The sequence below is a fragment of the Python bivittatus genome, unplaced genomic scaffold, assembly GCF_059951505.1.
Source record: "Python bivittatus isolate LINGU-HERP-01145 unplaced genomic scaffold, Pbiv_v1 ctg000480_np1212, whole genome shotgun sequence".
In the NCBI taxonomy this organism is placed as follows: domain Eukaryota; kingdom Metazoa; phylum Chordata; class Lepidosauria; order Squamata; family Pythonidae; genus Python; species Python bivittatus.
The window spans coordinates 27298501-27316721 of NW_028277075.1; the positions used below are offsets into that span (position 1 = coordinate 27298501).

The 18221-nt window shown below is 38.9% G+C and overlaps 1 protein-coding gene across 6 annotated transcripts in view; it reads left to right on the top strand.

Moving 5' to 3' along the window:
* The window catches only part of NUMB (NUMB endocytic adaptor protein), an 82007-nt gene that overhangs the window by 47410 nt on the left and 16376 nt on the right, over positions 1–18221 (top strand). For all 6 annotated transcript variants that reach the window (XM_088145546.1, XM_088145549.1, XM_088145550.1 and 3 more), the window contains exons 2-3: positions 840–982; positions 14845–14919. In XM_088145546.1, the coding sequence (XP_088001672.1) occupies positions 857–982; positions 14845–14919 (201 nt within the window). In that variant the 5' untranslated portion in view covers positions 840–856. The remainder of the gene's footprint in view (positions 1–839; positions 983–14844; positions 14920–18221) is intronic.

Consider the following 18221-nt stretch of genomic DNA (forward strand, 5'->3'; position numbering starts at 1 on the left):
TGTTTGTTTCAGATCATTATAGTGGTGCATCAATGACTCTTCTCTTTGTTTTATTATAGGGCACAGTTGTGCTTTTTCTGTCCTTTACGGATTCATCATTGTGTCTCCCATTTTACAGTGTCTCTTTTTCTTCCTCTGAATATGCAGAGCCTGTTTTATCTGTAGGGCTCTGAAAATTTCTTGAATTTTTGCTGTGCAGAATATCTTCTACCTTTCTAGCTTCTGGTCCTTACTCTTATCCACTGCGTTTGCTCCTCTGGGTCTTCCTTGTAGAGAATTGTTTTCACTGTCCATTTCTCTTGTTGAGAAATTGCTTTCACTGTCCATGTCTCTTGTTGAGCCTTTTTTCTTTGAACTGATAAATCCCTGCCTTTCTCATCAACTGTGGTTGCTCTCTGTTCCAGTGCTTTGACTTTTTCTTCAAAGACCGATACAAGCTCACATTTGCTGAAAATATATCTGTGGTTGTTTTTAGGAAGGAAGGAAAACATGCCACAAGCATTGCAGGTCATAACTGTACGTTGTGTTAATTGATTCTCACTTTATCTTTTTAGATCACCACCAGTAGAAAGGTTTTTATTTCTTCCTTTTGTTCCTTTCTCAGGCTCTTACCATAGCCAGCTGCATTCTTGACTTAGAGGGAATAATTGTTAGGGAATCCCTTGCTGGGCTCCCTAAGTAAATTCCTGTTAGGTTTCCCTCTTCTCTTGCTTGGTAAGCTTATTTATTGGACCAGAGTAAGATTGTTATTTGAAAATTATGGTATCTTGATTAATTTTTTATTCAAAATCATGGGGGAACACACTATATGCTTAAACATTATTCTTTTTTTCTTGTAGGGCACAAAAATTGAGCAATGAATAAATTACGGCAGAGCTTCAGGAGAAAGAAAGATGTCTACGTGCCTGAAGCCAGTAGACCACACCAATGGCAGACAGATGAAGAAGGGGTTCGAACTGGAAAATGCAGCTTCCCGGTTAAGGTAAATTGGGGTTCTCCGTTCTTTTTAGTCTAGTAAGCACATTTGAATTTTTGAGAAAACATACACATAGAAATACACACACAGATTCCTCTTTGCATATACAAACCCAGAACCCCTTTCCCCTTATTTGTTTTCCTCTTTCCTCTTTGCTCTTCCATCTTCAGTTTTATCTCTGCTGTCACCCCAGTTTCCTAGAAAAGTTGCTGCTTTTTCTTCTTTTCTGTGAACTGAAAAACAGCAGAGAGTAAAGTGAGGGGGGAAGAACAAAGAGAAGAGGCAAATGAGGAACAAATTTGTGAAGGTGTGTGTTTATGTGTTCATGTGTGCATGCGAGAATAGCTGAATATATAAGAACAAGTGATTTTGTATGTGTGAGAATAATAGGATGATCTAGAAGGGGAATTTTATGTGTATGTGTCTGGGTGTATGTAAAAACACATCTCTGCCTTATTCTTCTTTCATTTCTAAAAATGTTTTGAATTCATGTTTAGCTCTAGAGGATGTGCTGCTTTCCAAAAATCATTAATTTTTTTTTTTTTTAATAAAGGATGGGAGGATTGGGGACTTGGCAGGGACTAGGAATGTTCTGGCTCTGACTACTGCATTGCTGATCTCAGAGGTGAATATATATAGATGTGGTTTACACATTGTGTTAAGCCCCAGTTTAATTAACCATAGCTTATTGGGTATAAAACACAGCTGGCTAGGCTTGCATCACACTGTGCTATAAACCATGATTTAGAAATCATGATGGCTGGTTCCCACAACATGGTTAAGCAAAACATAACAAATCAAATTATGGCTTAAAGCAGGAGTTCTTAGACTGTAGGTCATGACCCTCCCCTCCCCCAAATATAAGGAGGATCACAGATGCCTGGGTACCTAGAAAGGTTGAAAAGTGGATGGAGAGGGGGTGCAGCCCCTGCAGAGCTGTGACTCCTGGTCATGGCAGGAAGAAAGAAGCCCATGCCTCATGTAGTAGCTGAGGAAGAGGAGAGGCACAGTCTGGTTGCCATTTGCTCTGGAGGATGGGAAATTAATAGTGCAGCTGGAATCATCCAACATGCTAAGAAGACCAAAGGAAACCATCTGGCTCTGGGTTGACATGTTTTGTGAATGCAGCCAAGGTGGCTCCAGCCTTCAGCAGTCAGAAGGGTTGAAAAGCATGCAGGGAGCACAGCATCTGCAGAGCTCCAGCTTCTAAGCAAAAAATAGGAGTTTGTATCAACAGCCAATGGCCAGGCCAGGCCTAGGCCAGGAATTCTCTTCAGTGCTGGGAAGAAAGTGGGTGACTGCGAGCTGCCAGTCGAAACAGAGCACCCAAGTTGCTGCATCTGCCATTGCTGGGCAGTGCTGTTGCTAGTGCAAGAGGTCAGAAATCTGGCCATCTGCCTGCCCATCCCTCGGAAGTGTTTGCACCCAGTGGCATGTGGGCAGATAAAGCAGTCCATTTCTTGGGAGCAGCTGCTGTGCTGCCAGAGAAAGGCACTGGCAGGAGCTTTCTCCCAATTTCAGAAGCAGGAAAGTGATGGGAGTTGAGGGTAATGGGATTTGGCATCTTGATCTTTCAGAATGCAGTTCAAACAGCCCCACACAACGGGAACAAGTTTAATTCCTTCAGTAGCTATTGATATCCATGTCAATATTTGTTGTTACTGTTGTTATTATACATGGAGGGGTCACACAAATTCATTTATTTAGAGGGATCATGGCACCACAAAGTTTGAAAACTGACTTAGAGTGATGGGTGAACTGGGTCATTTTCTTTTTCAGTGAACTTCTAAATGCCATATACTGTATGTTTGCTTGGTTCATATTAGCACTTTACCAAATAACTTCTGATAATCTCCTTTTATACAAAATTATTATTACTCTCTAATCTACACCCAAGGTTCACAAATATTTTAAGGCTATGGGTTGTACTTAGCTTTTGAGTAGGATGCTAGGGTAGATGGCACCAGGGGAAAAACACTAAGTTTCAGTAATTTAAAATTGCATAATATAGTTTGGTTACTGCTCTTTTCATTGTTAGACATAGTACTATTTCTTTCTACCCTTTCCAAATTGGGCAACTTTTGGAGTAGTTCTGGGAAGTTTGACCATAAAATTTTCAGATGCTGAATGCAACTCCAACCCTCAGGTTTTGGAATTCCTGATCTTTCCATTTTAATTCATGGATTAAATCTGCATATGTTTGTACACATATAAAATCAACAGCCCTAAAGGAAATACAAATGTTGTTAAATAATGCAAATGTGTGTTACTACAGATATTTTAGAGGCACTTATTGATTTATTAAACAAACTTAGATATCCACCCATCTACCAGAAGGAACTCTGGACAGCAAACAGGATAAAAACACAATACACTAAAAAGACAATTTAAAACACTAAACTACATTCAGGCCCCAGTAAACCTCGCATTCATTTATTTATCAACCACTCCATGCCAGCAACATCAACATCCTGGCCCCAGTGCCTGAGGGAAAATCCAGGCCTTCTCTGCTTTTCTGTAGGCCAGTAGGGTCTGGGCCATCTGTATCTCTGGAGGGAAGCTGTTCCTTAAGGCAGTTCCTATGACAAAACATGCTTCCAAGGCCCCACCAGGTGACCTTGTTTTACTGAGGGGACTTGGAGCATGCCCATCCTGTCATATCTAGTAGGAGAGGCAGAAACTATTGGAGATAGGCAATCTCACAAGTAACCTGGCCCCATGCCATGTAGGGCTTTAAAGGTGACAACTAGCACTTTGAATTGCACCCAGAAACCTACTGGAAGCTGGTGCAGCTCACACAGCAGCAGTATTACATGGGCATACCAAGTTGTGTCCACTGCTACCTGTGCTGCTGCATTCCGGACCAGCTGCAGCTTCCAAATGCTCTTCAAGGGCAGCCCCATGCATTGCAACAGTCCACTTGGAAGGTGACTAAGGCGTGAGTGACCATGAGCAGTGCACCCCAATCTAGGAAAGGGCTCAACTGGTGCACAAGATGTATTTGTGCAAAAGGTTTCCTGGCCACAGATGATACCTGCTCTTCGAGCTAAGCTGTGCGTCCAGAAGAACCTCCAGATTGTGCACCAGCTCTAATTGGGGGAATGTCGCCCCAGCTAGAGTTAAAGATGGCAAATCACTAGATATGGAACACCCTAAAACCCACAGCCACTCAGGTTTGTCATGGTTGAGCTGAAGCCAGTTTTCCTTATCCAGGCCCATACAGCTGTCTGGCACTGGGAAAGTACCTCAATTATATCACTTCGGCACCCCGGGGTAGAGATGTACAGCTAAGTGTCATCAATATACAGATGGTACTTTACCCTGTGCCAGTTGATGTTCTCATCCAGCAGTTTCATGTAGATACTAAATAGGAGTGGGGGGTTGAGCCCTGCGGCACTCCACAAAGCAGGGGCCTAAGGCTAGATCTCTCCCCTCCCTCCCAACACCAACTGGCCTTGGAGGAAGGAGGAGAACCACTGAAGAACTGCCTCCCATTCCCAACCCCTTCAGCTGAGTCAGAAGGATACCATGATTGATGGTATTGAAAGCTGCTGAGAGATCAAGTAGCGCCTGGATAGGGATACACCATCCCCATCCTGGGCCTGCAAGAGGTCATTCACAAGCATGATCACTGCCATCTTGGTACGGGTTCAGGTTATCCACTTGAAGCTGTAGGCCTACCACCTTCCCAATAATCTTCGGCAAGAAGAGAAGGTTGGACACTGGATGAAAATTGTCCGGCACTGCTGGGTCCAGTGATGACCTCTTGAGGAGGGGACAGACCACCACTTCCTTCAGAGCAGGTGGACTGTTCCCTCCTGCAAAGAAGCATCCTGGATCCAGAATGAATTACCATACTGGAAAACTTATTTAAACATTGCACTGGCAGAATTTTGTAAGCCTGTTAATTGAAATACTGTTAACCTTCTGCTCTGTTCAGAGGGTATTTTAATCAAAATGTCCCTATCTATAAAATAAATGTTCTCCAGATTGCTAGGATTATAAAAGCTTCTGCATGTCTTTCATGTTAGTCAGAAATACATAGTTTTATATAAAAAGTTAATTATAGAAAATTGCTAGCAAAGGCAAGAAGTGTGATTCACACTACAAAGTGGTAAAAATATATATATATTCTTGCTCTATTTCCCACAGAGAGTCCATCTCCTCTGTGGGTAAATTCTTCATATGCTTAGCATCTTGAAATAATTTCTGATAAACAGAAATACTTTTTTTTAAATGATGCTCCTAACCCTGGTTTTTTTGTTTTTGTTTTTGGTCTTTTGATTACTTAGATGCGAGGAGGTGACAAATGGCTGAGCTAAAGGAAGCAATTTTAAATGGATATAAAGGGAGAGTTCATAACAACCTAAGACTAACTGGGTTACAAAAATCAGCAGTTTTCTTTAACACTAAGGTTTTACAGTGGTGCTGTAGGACAACTTAGTAACATTCCGGTCCTAAATTTAGCAAAAGCTCTGTAGTTTTAAAAAATACTTCATATCCTTTTCTGGATTTAAAGGTTGTTACCTTTAAAGCCCTATATGGCACGGGATCAGGTTATTTGCGGGACCACCTCTCCCTAAGGACATCAGCCCATCCTACCAGATTGGATAAGGTGGGTACGCTCCTAGTCCCCTCGCTTAAATGTTGCCATCTTATGGGACCTAGGAAGCATGCCTTCTCTGTGACAGACCCTGCCCTATGGAAGACCCTTCCCCCTGAAATTCAGCAGCCCCCTGCCCATTTAACCTCCCGAAAAGCACTCAAGACCTGGCTTTTCCCCAAAGTGCTGGGGTAGGGGAGCTTTGTGAGATGAACCTGTCGTGGGCTGCATGGGAAAGTTTAGCTGTGGTGCCAGGTCTTTTGGTTTTAATGTTTTTATTGCACATAGATGTGGTTTTATCTCTTGGTTGTGAGCTGTCCAGAGTTTGGTACGAGGTGGTTGTCCTGTTTGTCTGGAGATTGTTTTCTAGTATTTGTATTTCTGGGTTTCTTTTAATGGCAGATGCATACTTTACCTATATGCTTGTGCATGTCCTTTTGTAAGGGCATTTAGGGCTTTTTATACATCGTGTATCTATCTGTATTTTCCTAAGCAACTCTCTTTTCATGTCTGTGAAATGGATACGGCTGTATATGGGGTTTGACATTTGGAGACCAGAAAGTGCAGCTTAAGAAGATTTCTCTTTTGACCGCTATTGGATTACATGGGCATGGACAGGGAAGCGCAGAGACAATTGTAATTAAGGATCCCACATTGAAACACAGCAATGCATAGTTAAAACTAGGATGTATAATTGGGGTTTGTTTCCCAGAGAAACTATGAGGGTTCATCTGAGACCGATCACATTAAACAAAATAAAATACTGGCTTAGCATTTGATACAAATCAGGTCATACTGTGCTTGCACCTTAAGATACAAGCTAAACATTGTAAATAAATAAATATGTATATTCTCCCAGTTTTCAGAATGGCTTCTTTTGTGAAATGATAAAGCATTTTTTGAAGGCTGGCTTAGATTATTCAATGTGATGGAATGGACTTATGAAGGCCATGCTCAGGGAGATAAGCGTGTTCTTAGCCCCCAGCAGGAGCGTGGGAAGTTCAAGAAGATGAGGCTGGCACCTCCCTAAGGAATTCACGGTGTTGTGGCTGGCTGGCTTGGGAACTTGGGTTCAGTCTGTTGAGATTTCTGTCTTGAGGTGGAAGCTAATAAACGCAACAGAACTGTATTTGCATTGTCTCGTGGTGGAGTTCTTTGGGCTGAACCTGACATTCATAGGATTTGAGGCGGCATGGGGAAAGAAGTGCTGTGAGAAAGGATAGACACAGCAAGACAAAGTACTGTGATTCTGTTCCTTTGCAAGGAGAAATGCTTTCACTTTTGAAACTATAGATCGTGCCCTGCTGCATTTATATCTCTTTGTGCAACAATGTTAGAAAATAGCTTTGAGTAAGGTTGAAAATTCTAAAATGTCTCATTGTAATTTTAATCCACATAGACAAGTGTATCTGGAGATAAATTCTGTAGGCCCAATTGGGATATGCTTCTGTTAAAGATCACTTCCTTATTCATTGCCCGGCTTCACTCTAGGGATGCAAAGCACTTTGAATATGAAGCCAAAAGGATGCTTTGGGGTCAGCATAGGTGCCCATGCCCCACCTGCCAGTGCTTCTTTAAAGAAGTAGTGTCTTTTCCCAGCCTTTCACAATAACAGCAAGAGGCAATGAAAATACGCGTTTGAGTTAAGAAGGCGCTGACAGCATGCCCTTGCTCATTTCTGTGTTAGCTCCTTTGAGCACATACTTTCCTGGGATTGCGTTGCTACTATGGGAACCAGAAAAAGATGCAGTTTCTTTAAGGAGGGACCAATAGATGCAGCGTGCACAATCAAGTCCACTCAAAAGCACCTCTGGCTTTGAATGTAAAATACAGCAGATCCTTAGTTCGTATGTTGTACTAAAACCATAATGTAAGTCATTGGTTTTGGCCTGTCACTGTGGCTTGCAAATCATGGTTTATGGCATAGCATCAGATATGAACCTGCATGTTATATTGATTCAGCAAAAATTCCTAAAACAAATATTGGATTAATAATGTATGTGAATCCAAGCTACTACGTTTTGAATGCTTAAGAAATGAATGTACAATTTAAAAAGCTCGTTTTGTCAGCTTTCTGAACAATCACCAGTATTCCTTATTTTCCCCAAGTGATGTTTATCTTCACTTCCCTTGTAATAGCTTTACTTCATGCAGCCCTCTGTATTTCATTGAAGGGACACTTAACCTACTGGATAGAAGCTCCTTTGTTTCTCTCTATTTAGAATACCCACTTTGTTTCTTTATGTTTTATACCTGACTTCACATAACTTAAGAGTTTGACTTTTGTAGCACTGTTGGGAGAATGTGATAAAAAGATTCAGACCTGATACATGATACCGGGGTTTTCATTTGTGGCAGAGACTTGTGACTTGCCATTTTTACCATTGTGTTTCATTTAGCATTGTCCAGAAGCTTCATTGGACCATTAAAAAAGATAGATTTGTGTAAATAAACTTCGCAAGGAGTGTTACAATGAACTCTGTAATAGAGACTCTAAAAGGTATCAATAATTTAGAATCACATACACAGATACCCTCAAATAGAAGTATAAAAGAGTGTTTGCAGTGTTTAAATAGCAGGAAGGTGTCTTTAAAATAAACTAACAAAGGAGTCCTGCTAAATTGAAGAAAATGGATACTAGTACAAATCACAAGGTTGGTGAAGAAGGATTTTAAGAAGGACATTGAAATGGAAATACTAATTATAATAGTTTTTAAAACATATCAAAACAGAAAATCAGTTTAAGGCAGCAGTTCTATTCGTTAGTAAGATACAAATGGAATATTTGAAATTCTGGAAAGAAAAGATTTTGATTTCCTTTCTGTGAAATTGTAGAGGAGAATATAGTCTGCTACAAAATTCAGAATGCAACTCAATTCATTTGATTTTGCTGGGCACCTTTTTGAAGTGAGTGGTGGACAAATCCAGCCACTGAAGCTGTGTGTTTCTTCTCTTGTTCCTAGACTGGCTTGCTAAGTTCTGAACTGTTATGCCTGCCAATTGCCGCTCAGGCAAACTGGTGAAATTTAAACACTGCTTGTGATTGATTGGATTGGAAAATGCTCATTTCCCTGAATTGATTGGGTTATGTGTTTAAATTATTTACAAGACCTGTTTTATGAGTTTAAATTATTTATAAGATCTGTACGTCCAACTTTCTTTTCAATTTTTCTTGGATCAGGAGTATGCAGGAGGAGTTGTATTTGCTCATGTTTAAAAAGTATATGCCTCTGTAAGATCCTATAATTTTCTGACATTGCTTTCAATGTCTTGCAGTATTGTAATTCCTTAGTAATGACCCTTGTTCTGATATCTCTATTTAGTTCTTGTAACTAACTACTGAATATTGACTACTAAACCAAGTAAAGACAACCCTGACTTAGTATTTCTCTGCCTCCTGGTAGAAACACAACTTTACTTTGTGTACTACTTTCCTGTTTCACAGTTGAGAGTTCTCTGTCCAAGATTTCATCAAAGCAAAAACAGGCAAGGAGTATTTGCAGTGAGCCTGAGAAACAGCCTGTCAGAAAGGTGTAGCCAAGAAAGAACAAAAGTCTGAGAAGATCTTGAAAAGTTCTTAAACCCTGCATTCTGTTTGATTTCCCTTTTGTAGCAAATACTGATTGCTAGTCAGGAAGCTGTTCAAAATTGTTTAAATGCTCACTGTACAAGGAGACCTCTTAATTTTGCAACTATTTCTGGAGGAGTAGCATTTTTCTGGAAGGACTGAATATGCATAAAGAATTTACTTTCGGGGAAAGTGCATCACCCCCCCCCCGGCAGTTATTTTAGCTGTTGTTAAAATGCTACAATAATATTTTAGCTTCCTTTGATCTAAATGAAATTGCTGGAGTTTTATCTCTGTTTAAAAGAATGGTTTTCTATAAGCATATTGCGAAATGCTCCAAGTGTTCAGTTCTGGATTGTTTTGTTTTAAAACAGGAATTTTTCAACTAGTGTGATAGCCAGTGTGGTATAATTATTAAGTTATTAAGGTGTTGGACTGGCCTCAGGAGGACCTGGGCTCTAGTTCCCCCTCAGCCATGGAAGTCTACTTGGTAACTTTGAGTCAGACACATACTCTCAGTCCAATCTACTTCACAAGGTTCTTGATATAGTGAAAAAAAAGGAAGGAACACTATGTGTGTTGCTGTGTGATCTTGTATGAAAGGAAGGATATAAATCTAATAAATAAAGTTACACTTTCGGAAGTTGGATGTTATAATCAGTGATTCAAAAGCTACATTTCAGATGCCTTTAATTTGGGGTATGTATGTGAAATTGAATAATAATTTATTAAACTTGTATGCCACCTGACTTTCATGACAGGACGGCTCACAACAATCAAAGAAATTACAATAAAATCAATAAAGCTTAAAAGATAATGATAAAAGATGGCAAGCATGACAGACCAGTTGGAATGAAGTGAGAAATGTCACTCTCCCTTGCCAAAGGCCTGGGTGAAGAACTAGGTCTTTACGGCTCTTCTAAACAATAGCAGAATGGGGGCCATCTGGATCTTGGGGGGAATCTTATTCCAGAGGGCAGGTGCTCTACAGAGGAGGTGCACTTCCAGAGTCCCGATAGATGACATTATTTAATCAAAGGAACCCAGAGTGCGCCAATCCTGCAGGATCGAATCGGCCAGGCAGATGCTATGGGAGACAAGCAATCACTCAAGTAACCAGGCCTTATGCCATGTATAGGCTTTATAGGTAACAACCAGCACCTTGAATTGCACCCAAAAGCAAACTGGCAGCTCACAAAGTAGAGGTTTTACATGGGCATACCAAGGCATGTCCATCACTACTCACCCTACTGCATTCTGGACCAGATGAAGCTTCCAGGTGGTCTTCAAGGGCAGCCCCCTGTAGAGTACTTTGCATGAGATGACTAGGGTGTGAGTGATTGTCTGAAGGGCCCCCAACTTAGGAAGGTGCAACTGGTGCACCAGATGGAGTTGTGCAAAGGCCTTCCTGGCCACAGCTGCCACCTGTTTTTCAAGCAAGGGCTGTGAGTCCATGAAGACCCCCAGTTTGTGCATCGACCTTAGAGGGGGGAGTACAATCCCATCCAAGGTCAAAGATGGAATATCCCAGATCTGAGTGGCCCAAATAACCACAGCCACTTGGTCTTGGGAAGATTGAGTCAGAGACAATTCCTTTCCATCCAAACCTTTTATATTTTTATTTTATTTTGTTTTGTTTTGTTTTATTTTCCTTTTATGGGATAAAAATATGAAATTTACCTAATAATGACCTATGTTTTGTATCAAACATTTCTGTTTTCTGAAAAAAAAAAACAATTTTATTGACAACTTTTGAGTTATCATCAAAAAGACTCCTATAGAGACATATGGAAGTGCTAGTTGTTTTTTGGATTCTTTTATAAACTCATTAACTACAGTTGATTTTTGCCATTACAAATATAACAGATTTTTTCTGTTTAGTAGTATAGTTTGTAGGTATTGTACATGATACTCTAAAGGATTTTTTTCGTGGAGTGAATCTGTGACCTAGTCATTTGCTGCACAAAAGAGCGAGATAAGAAATTATTAATTCTGAGTGTCTGTCTCTGCTTTGTCAATTCATGATAAAGCAGTGTACAGGTAGTCCTCAACTTACAATGGCAATTGGGACCAGAATTTCTGTCTCTAAGTGATGCGGTCAAAAAGCATAATATCATTGCTTAGCGACAGCAATCCGTACTGTCCCTGTTGTGATTGTTAACTGAATCCCATGGTCATTAGGCAAGGCAACTTCCTGCCGGCTTCCCACAACCAAAGTCAGTGGGGAAGCTGGCAGGAAGTTGCAAGTCCCAGGTCCACAGGCAGATAAGTAGCTGCTGCCGGGTGGAGGAGGGAGTGAAGAGGTGGGTGGAAGTGTGGGAGAGGGTTGGGGAAGGTGCAGGAGAGGCACTGTGTGGGTTGGGGTGAGGGGGTGCATGAGAAGTGCCGTGTGGGTTGGGGAGGGTGCGCGGGGGTGTGTGAGTGGCTGGCATGGTGCGAGCACAGAGGAGCTGGGGCAGTATGTGTGGGTGGGGAAGACTTAACCCAGCAACTTGCAAACTTCCTTGGTAGGCTTATATGAAAGAACATTAAGACATTTAATTTTTCCTGGCAAAGATGAACAACATAGCCAACATACATTTTACTTTCTGACTTCAGTGGTTTTTGTGTTTCCAGTTATTGTACCATAGGCAGCAGATAATTGAAAATAACTTCTTTAATGATCCCTACTTTTTAGATATATTTTTTAAAAGTAGTAATAAGAGCACTGCATCTGTAACCAGGTGACACAGCTGTAGCCGATGATGAACTGATGCCTGTTCATGGTGCACAGTGATTTTGGTGTGCTGGGCAATGATAGTTGTCATGTTGACAACATTAAAAAATGATTTACACTACTATGATTGATTATGTGCCATAAAATAAGTGTCGATTCTTAGTGACTCCATAGTTTGAATTCTCCAGGGTGATGTGTCCTTAGCCTGGGCTTTCAGAATGTCCAACAGTGAACTACTCTGAGGACTGCTTTATTTATTTCAATCATATAATAAGAAACAACTTTGTAAGTCTGCATTGGTATCGGATAACATGTCAAACAATAAGCATGTCTGAGGCCATGGTACTAAGTTGCACTGAAATTAACTTTTCAACTGAAGTGCATATTAAGAATGTGGAATTGGAATTGGAAAGGGTTGCATAGACTGTTGACTCCAACCTCTTGTTCTCCACAGGAATTTAAGTGAAAGCATCTCTGAGAGATAGCCGACTGAACACTTCCAGTGGAGTATAACCTACCACCCTTCAGTTAATTGATTCTGTTGCCAAATTACTATTACAACTAGAATTTTTTTCTTCTAACATTCACTCGGAATCTGTCTTTAAGTTATATCTATCTTATATACATTTCAGTCCTGAAAGATGGAAAACAGATCTTGATTATTTGTTTGGCATTCTTTCAGCTACTTAAAGAGTACTATCAATATGTTCTCTCAGTCTTCTCTTCTGAAAATTGAAGATCCCAGTTCTTTCAGTATAATTCAGTAGAGTCAGCTGATCATCCTCATAGCCCTTCTTGGAACCTGTTTCACTTCTCTGAATACTTCTTAAAGTGTCATGCCCAAGAATAGGCAGTGTTCAAGGTAGAGTCTGACCAGTACAGAATAAAATGCAATATTTAGAGAACCCTTTTGAATTTTCAATATTTCTGCATAAATATGACCTAAAATATGATTTATTCTCCATGCAGGTCCTAAAACTAGATAAAGAGAACCCAGTTAAATGAGTCAAAAACATTATACTTGTTCATTGATATATTGAAGAAAATGATCCAAAGCTATGTATTGGTGAGTGGCAAAAATATGTGAACCTCTAGGATTATCAGTTCATTTGAAGGGGAAATTAAGAGTCAGGTGTTTCAGTCAATGGGATGATAATCAGAGGTGAGTGTGGGAGGTCCTGCCTTGTTGAAAGAACAGAATTCTGAGTCTGATCTTCACATCAGGTATGTGGAAGTGTGTCTTGGCTCAAACAAAGGAGGTTTCTGAGGACCTCTGAAAATAGTTGTAGATGCTCACCTGTCTGGAAAAGGTTCTAAAACTATTTCCAAAGAGTTTGGACTCCACCAGTCCACTGTCAGGCAGCTTGTGTACAAATGGAGGCAATTCAACATCATTGTTACCCTCCCAAGGAATGGTTGACCGACCAAGATCACACCAAGAGCAAGGTGTGTAATACTCCAGGAAGTCTCAAAGAACCCCAGGGTAACTTCTAAGGAACTCTCTTGCATTGGTGAATGTAAGTGTTCATGAGACCACCAACCGGAGAACACTGAACAACAATGGTGTGTATGGCAGGGTTGCAAGGAGAAAGCCACTATTCTCCAAAAAGAACATTGCTACATGTCTACAGTTTGCAAAAGACCACATGGATAAGCCAGAAGGCTATTGGAAGAAGGTTATGTGGATGGATGAGACCAAAAAAAATTTGGTGTTTTGGCGGTCTGTTTGGTGAAAGGCAAACAGTGCATTTCAGCATAAGAACCTCATCCCATCTGGGAAATGTGGTGGCAGTTTCATGGCTTGGGCCTGCTTTGCTGCCTCTGGACCAGGACAGCTTGCCATCATTGATGGACTGAATTCTGAATTGTACCAGCAAATTCTACAGGAAAATATTAGGGTATCTGTCCATGAACTGAAGCTCAAGAGAAAGTGGGTCATGCAGCAAGTCAACGACTCAAAACACACAAGTCATACGACCAAAGAATGGTTAAAGCAGAAGAAAGTTAATGTTTTGGAATGGCCAAGTCAAAGTCCTGACCTTAATCCTATAGAAATGTTGTGGAATGACCTGAAGCAGGCACTTCATGTGAGGAAGCCCACCAACATCTCTGAATTGAAGCTGTTCTGTAAGGAGGAATGGGCTAAAATTCCTCCAAGCTGACATGCAGGACTGATCAACAGTTATTAGAAACGTTTAGTTGCAATTATTGCTGCTCAAGGTTGGGGGGGCACACTAGTTACTGAAAGCAAAAGTTCACATAGTTTTGCCACACACAAATATGTAGCTTTGGATCATTTTCCTCAATAAATAAATAAACAAGTATAATGTTTTTGACTCATTTTCTCTATATCTAGTTTTAGGACTTGCATGGAAAACAGATCATGTTTTAGGTCATATTCATGCAGAAATATTGAAAATTCAAAAATGTTCACAAACTTTTAAATACTGCTATATTTCTGTGATTTGAGAACTATTCATCTGCTGATAAATAAAAAGTTAGTTTTTATAAACAAATAGTTCATTTGCCTTTTTTTGCAGATACATCACATTGCTAACTCATGTTCAGTTTGCAATCAACTGTCATTCCAAGATCCTTTTCTTGAGTGCTAGTGCACTTCCTAAGGGCATAACTTTGTGTTTAGTCTCTCTTAAATTTTGCTAACAGTGGTTTCTTTAATAGAGAAGCATGTTGATGTTACTCTTTTAGATTACTTGTACCAGTAAAGAACTCCCCCAACTTTAATGGATTCTTTTCTGTGATCCTCTTTTTGACATATTTTGTTGGATCACATCAAGTTCTGAACTGTCTGATTTTGGTTATAGGCCTCACTGTTGCTTGATGTTTTGCAGTCATTATGTAAGAATACTTGAAAATTTTGAATTGTTGAATTGGTCTAACTAGATACATGTCAGGATTCAGAAGAATTGATCTAAACAGATTCTTTTAATATGACCTTTTTTCTTCTCTTTTCTTCTCAGTATCTGGGACATGTGGAAGTGGATGAATCCAGAGGAATGCATATATGTGAAGATGCTGTGAAAAGACTAAAAGCTGTATGTATATTAATTTAAATTATATGTTTCCAGCTTCAGATTATATGTCTTTTTTTCCAAAAGCAGTGCATTATTTAACTTAAAGTATTGCATATTATTACTGAGGAATGGCAGCTTAGAAAAATTGTTGAAACAATGGCTTCTGTTCGTGGTAGCTATATCATTCCTTAAATAATTCTGAGAAACTTCAATTATCAGTGTTATGTTTGAAAAGGCCTTGAAATATGAAGTATCTATTATCCTTGAGTTTGTTATCTTTTTTATGAAGCATACTAGCTATTTGGAATAATAATCCTTATTTTAAGCAATATAGACTAAAATGATTATGATATATTTATTCATATTCATATTTGTTCAGAGATTTTCAGTTAAACAGCTGACATTTGGTTCATAGAGCAGTTTTCATTCTCAACATCTGTTTTCACTTGTGAATGAAGAAAATTGGGGGGAAAGAATGGGATGAAGATTGAAGTCCAGATTCCTCACTAATAAAAACAGCACATGCCATAATGATTTTCCAACTGGTGCTGTTGACTTTTGAGACTTGCCATTTACTATTACATTCTTCAGGAACAGCAGCCGAGGCTCTAAAACTAAACAGCACAGAAAAATTGTTTATGGAAACTACATGCAGGACAATTTAAAATAAAATAATTTTAAAATCACACGTGTTATTTGGCTTCTAATTCAGATATTTTCTGAATAAATCCCAGTAATAGGATGTAATGTCATCTCAATTGCTCACTGGTTTTTGTCTTGACTAACTTACAAGATGCCATTAATACCCTTACTCATTTTACCCTTACCATTTATCTAATGTTTGTAATATCTCAGAGTAGAAAGAAATTTGAAAAGAACTCCCAAATATTTTCTAAGCACTTGTACAAAGTTGAGCCGATTCAGCTTTTTAAAATATTGATCTGTAATGTTAATTTTAAAGATTTTTTTCCCTTGCTGAAGTTCTCTTTTTTCAAACCATATTTACTGATTATTGAAGGAGACTTCTAATGTCACTTGAGCATCCAGTAGTAAATTGCTTTTGTCATATAGATTCTTTGTTAATATCTGAAATGCAGTTTTATAAACTCCCATTTTAACAAGATGTAATTCCTCAGGCATTCTAAAGCTCTGAAATGTTCCATGTTGGGGAAGGTTGCTATAGAACTGTTTTTCTCAAAACAGTCCTTAAGTCATTTAGAGGTGGCTGAGTCTAGATTTTCTTTTCAAATGTAACAGTATTATGTTGACACAACAGACTGACTTGTGAATGGCTACACCCTTTTTTCTGTACTCTTCTAGTCATTTTACTACCCGTTTCTCGCTTCAGTAAGCGTGTTCACTGGATTTGGATATACCAAAAAATACTGTGTGAACCATTCCCACCACTCAGAAAGATATAAAAGTATTCTTTCTCCCTTGTTTTTCATTTTCTTTTCCTAGGAGTACTCTGCTTTTTCCTTTTACATAGGGAACAAAGCATATCCAAGCTCAGTGAAGCAAAAGTGGATGGGAACCTTTTTGTCATTACCTATTCCCTTATGGGGCATTTCATTGATTTTATTTCCAAATGTATTTTGAATTGCATGCATTGATACAACATTACAAAGTTCTAATTAAATGGAATGCTTGCTTGGAAATACAATTAAATCAACCTTAACACTCGGTATTGTGCTAACTGTGGTCTATATTGGATTCTGTTGGAGTGAAAAACATGTCAGAAGTTTTGTTAGAACAGTGGATCAATTTTGGAAGAACATGATGGCATGTTCTTACAAATAATCTCCATTGTTAATAAAGAACGTAATGTATAGGAAAGAGACTGTGGAATTGTTGATTCTGAAATTCTGACAGCAGGATAGGGCTGTGATAGTAGAGCTATAGAACTATTGAGTGAGTGGGGAATCCTTTTCTAACTTGGCCTCTCCAGATCTGTTGAGACTACGGCTCCCAGAATTCCCAACAAGTCTTTATATTGCCTTCATACTCTCTAATTTAGTTAAAGTTGTCTTCGGTGTTGATGTTCTAGCATGTCAGACTTTTGTTTGCAAGTATGATACATTCGTTAATATATGTTCTTGTTTTAGCAGGTACAAGAAACATAGTTTTATTATATTTAAAATATTAGTGGTGTTTCTGAATATTAACTTCCATAGCTATTCTAAATCCATTTTGCATGCTCTCTGCCAATAATACTTTCTCTAGATCATCTCAATTTTTCCATGTTAACATTTTCTAAAAATGAAACTAATTATAGTCTCCCAAACAAGATAGCTTCTGGCGTATCCTCTGAAAGATGATTATATTGATATTTAATGCTTAACTTGGCAGTGTGACAGTCATTTTTTTTTTTAAAATAGGTAGCCTTATGTTCTTCAGCAATTATTTGGGAATTCTGTAAGATTGTACTGTAATAAGTTATTTGGAGGACAAGTATGATCACCTGAAGTATAGTATCTGTTATATATTTTTCATTATATATGCTGTATGTGTCAGTAAGAAAGTCATTATGATGATTGAAAGAAATCCATTGTTGATTGTACAAGGGCCAAAACTATAAACACCAGAGAAATCCATAGGCATGTGACAGATATGGGAAAAATATATAGGAAAAAGCGACAGCTTGGAGATTTCTGTAAGTACTGCCTCTAAGTGGGGAAATATTCACTTGCAATAGCATACCATAGTGATGGAATGGTTTTCTCCAAACCATCATGAACCTATGATTTTGGAAGGCTATGATGGTGTGAATAAAAATACTTTGTATGCCAAACCAATGATTATTACATGAGCAAATTAAAGTCTTGTTTCTTCCATACCTTAGTATTCAGTAGTTTTGAGAAAAATACATTGAGGCTTTTATTTGTGTTTGAAACAGGTAAATAGCTCTAAAATAAGCTTCATGTAAAATGTATACTAACTCTGCCACATTTAATTGCATATCAAATTGTAACACCCCATTTTTTTAACTGGGCATGTTAAATATACATCATATGTTACCTCTGCAAACTGGAATTTGGATAATAAATATTTTATAGTAGAAGAAAGGAGATGAATGCTCCTTTAAATTAATTAATTAATTAATTTAATTAATGCTGTCTAGAGATGTTGGATTCCAGCTTCCTAGCCAGTACTGGCAAAAAGTTATGAAGGTTGTCATCCAGAACATCTGGAACAGTGTTTTTCAACCTTTGCAACTTTAAGCTGTGTGGACTTCAACACCCAGAATTCCACATCCAGCAATTCTGACTGGAGAATTCTGGAAGTTGAAGTCCACACAGCTTAAAGGTGCCAAGGTTGCCTGT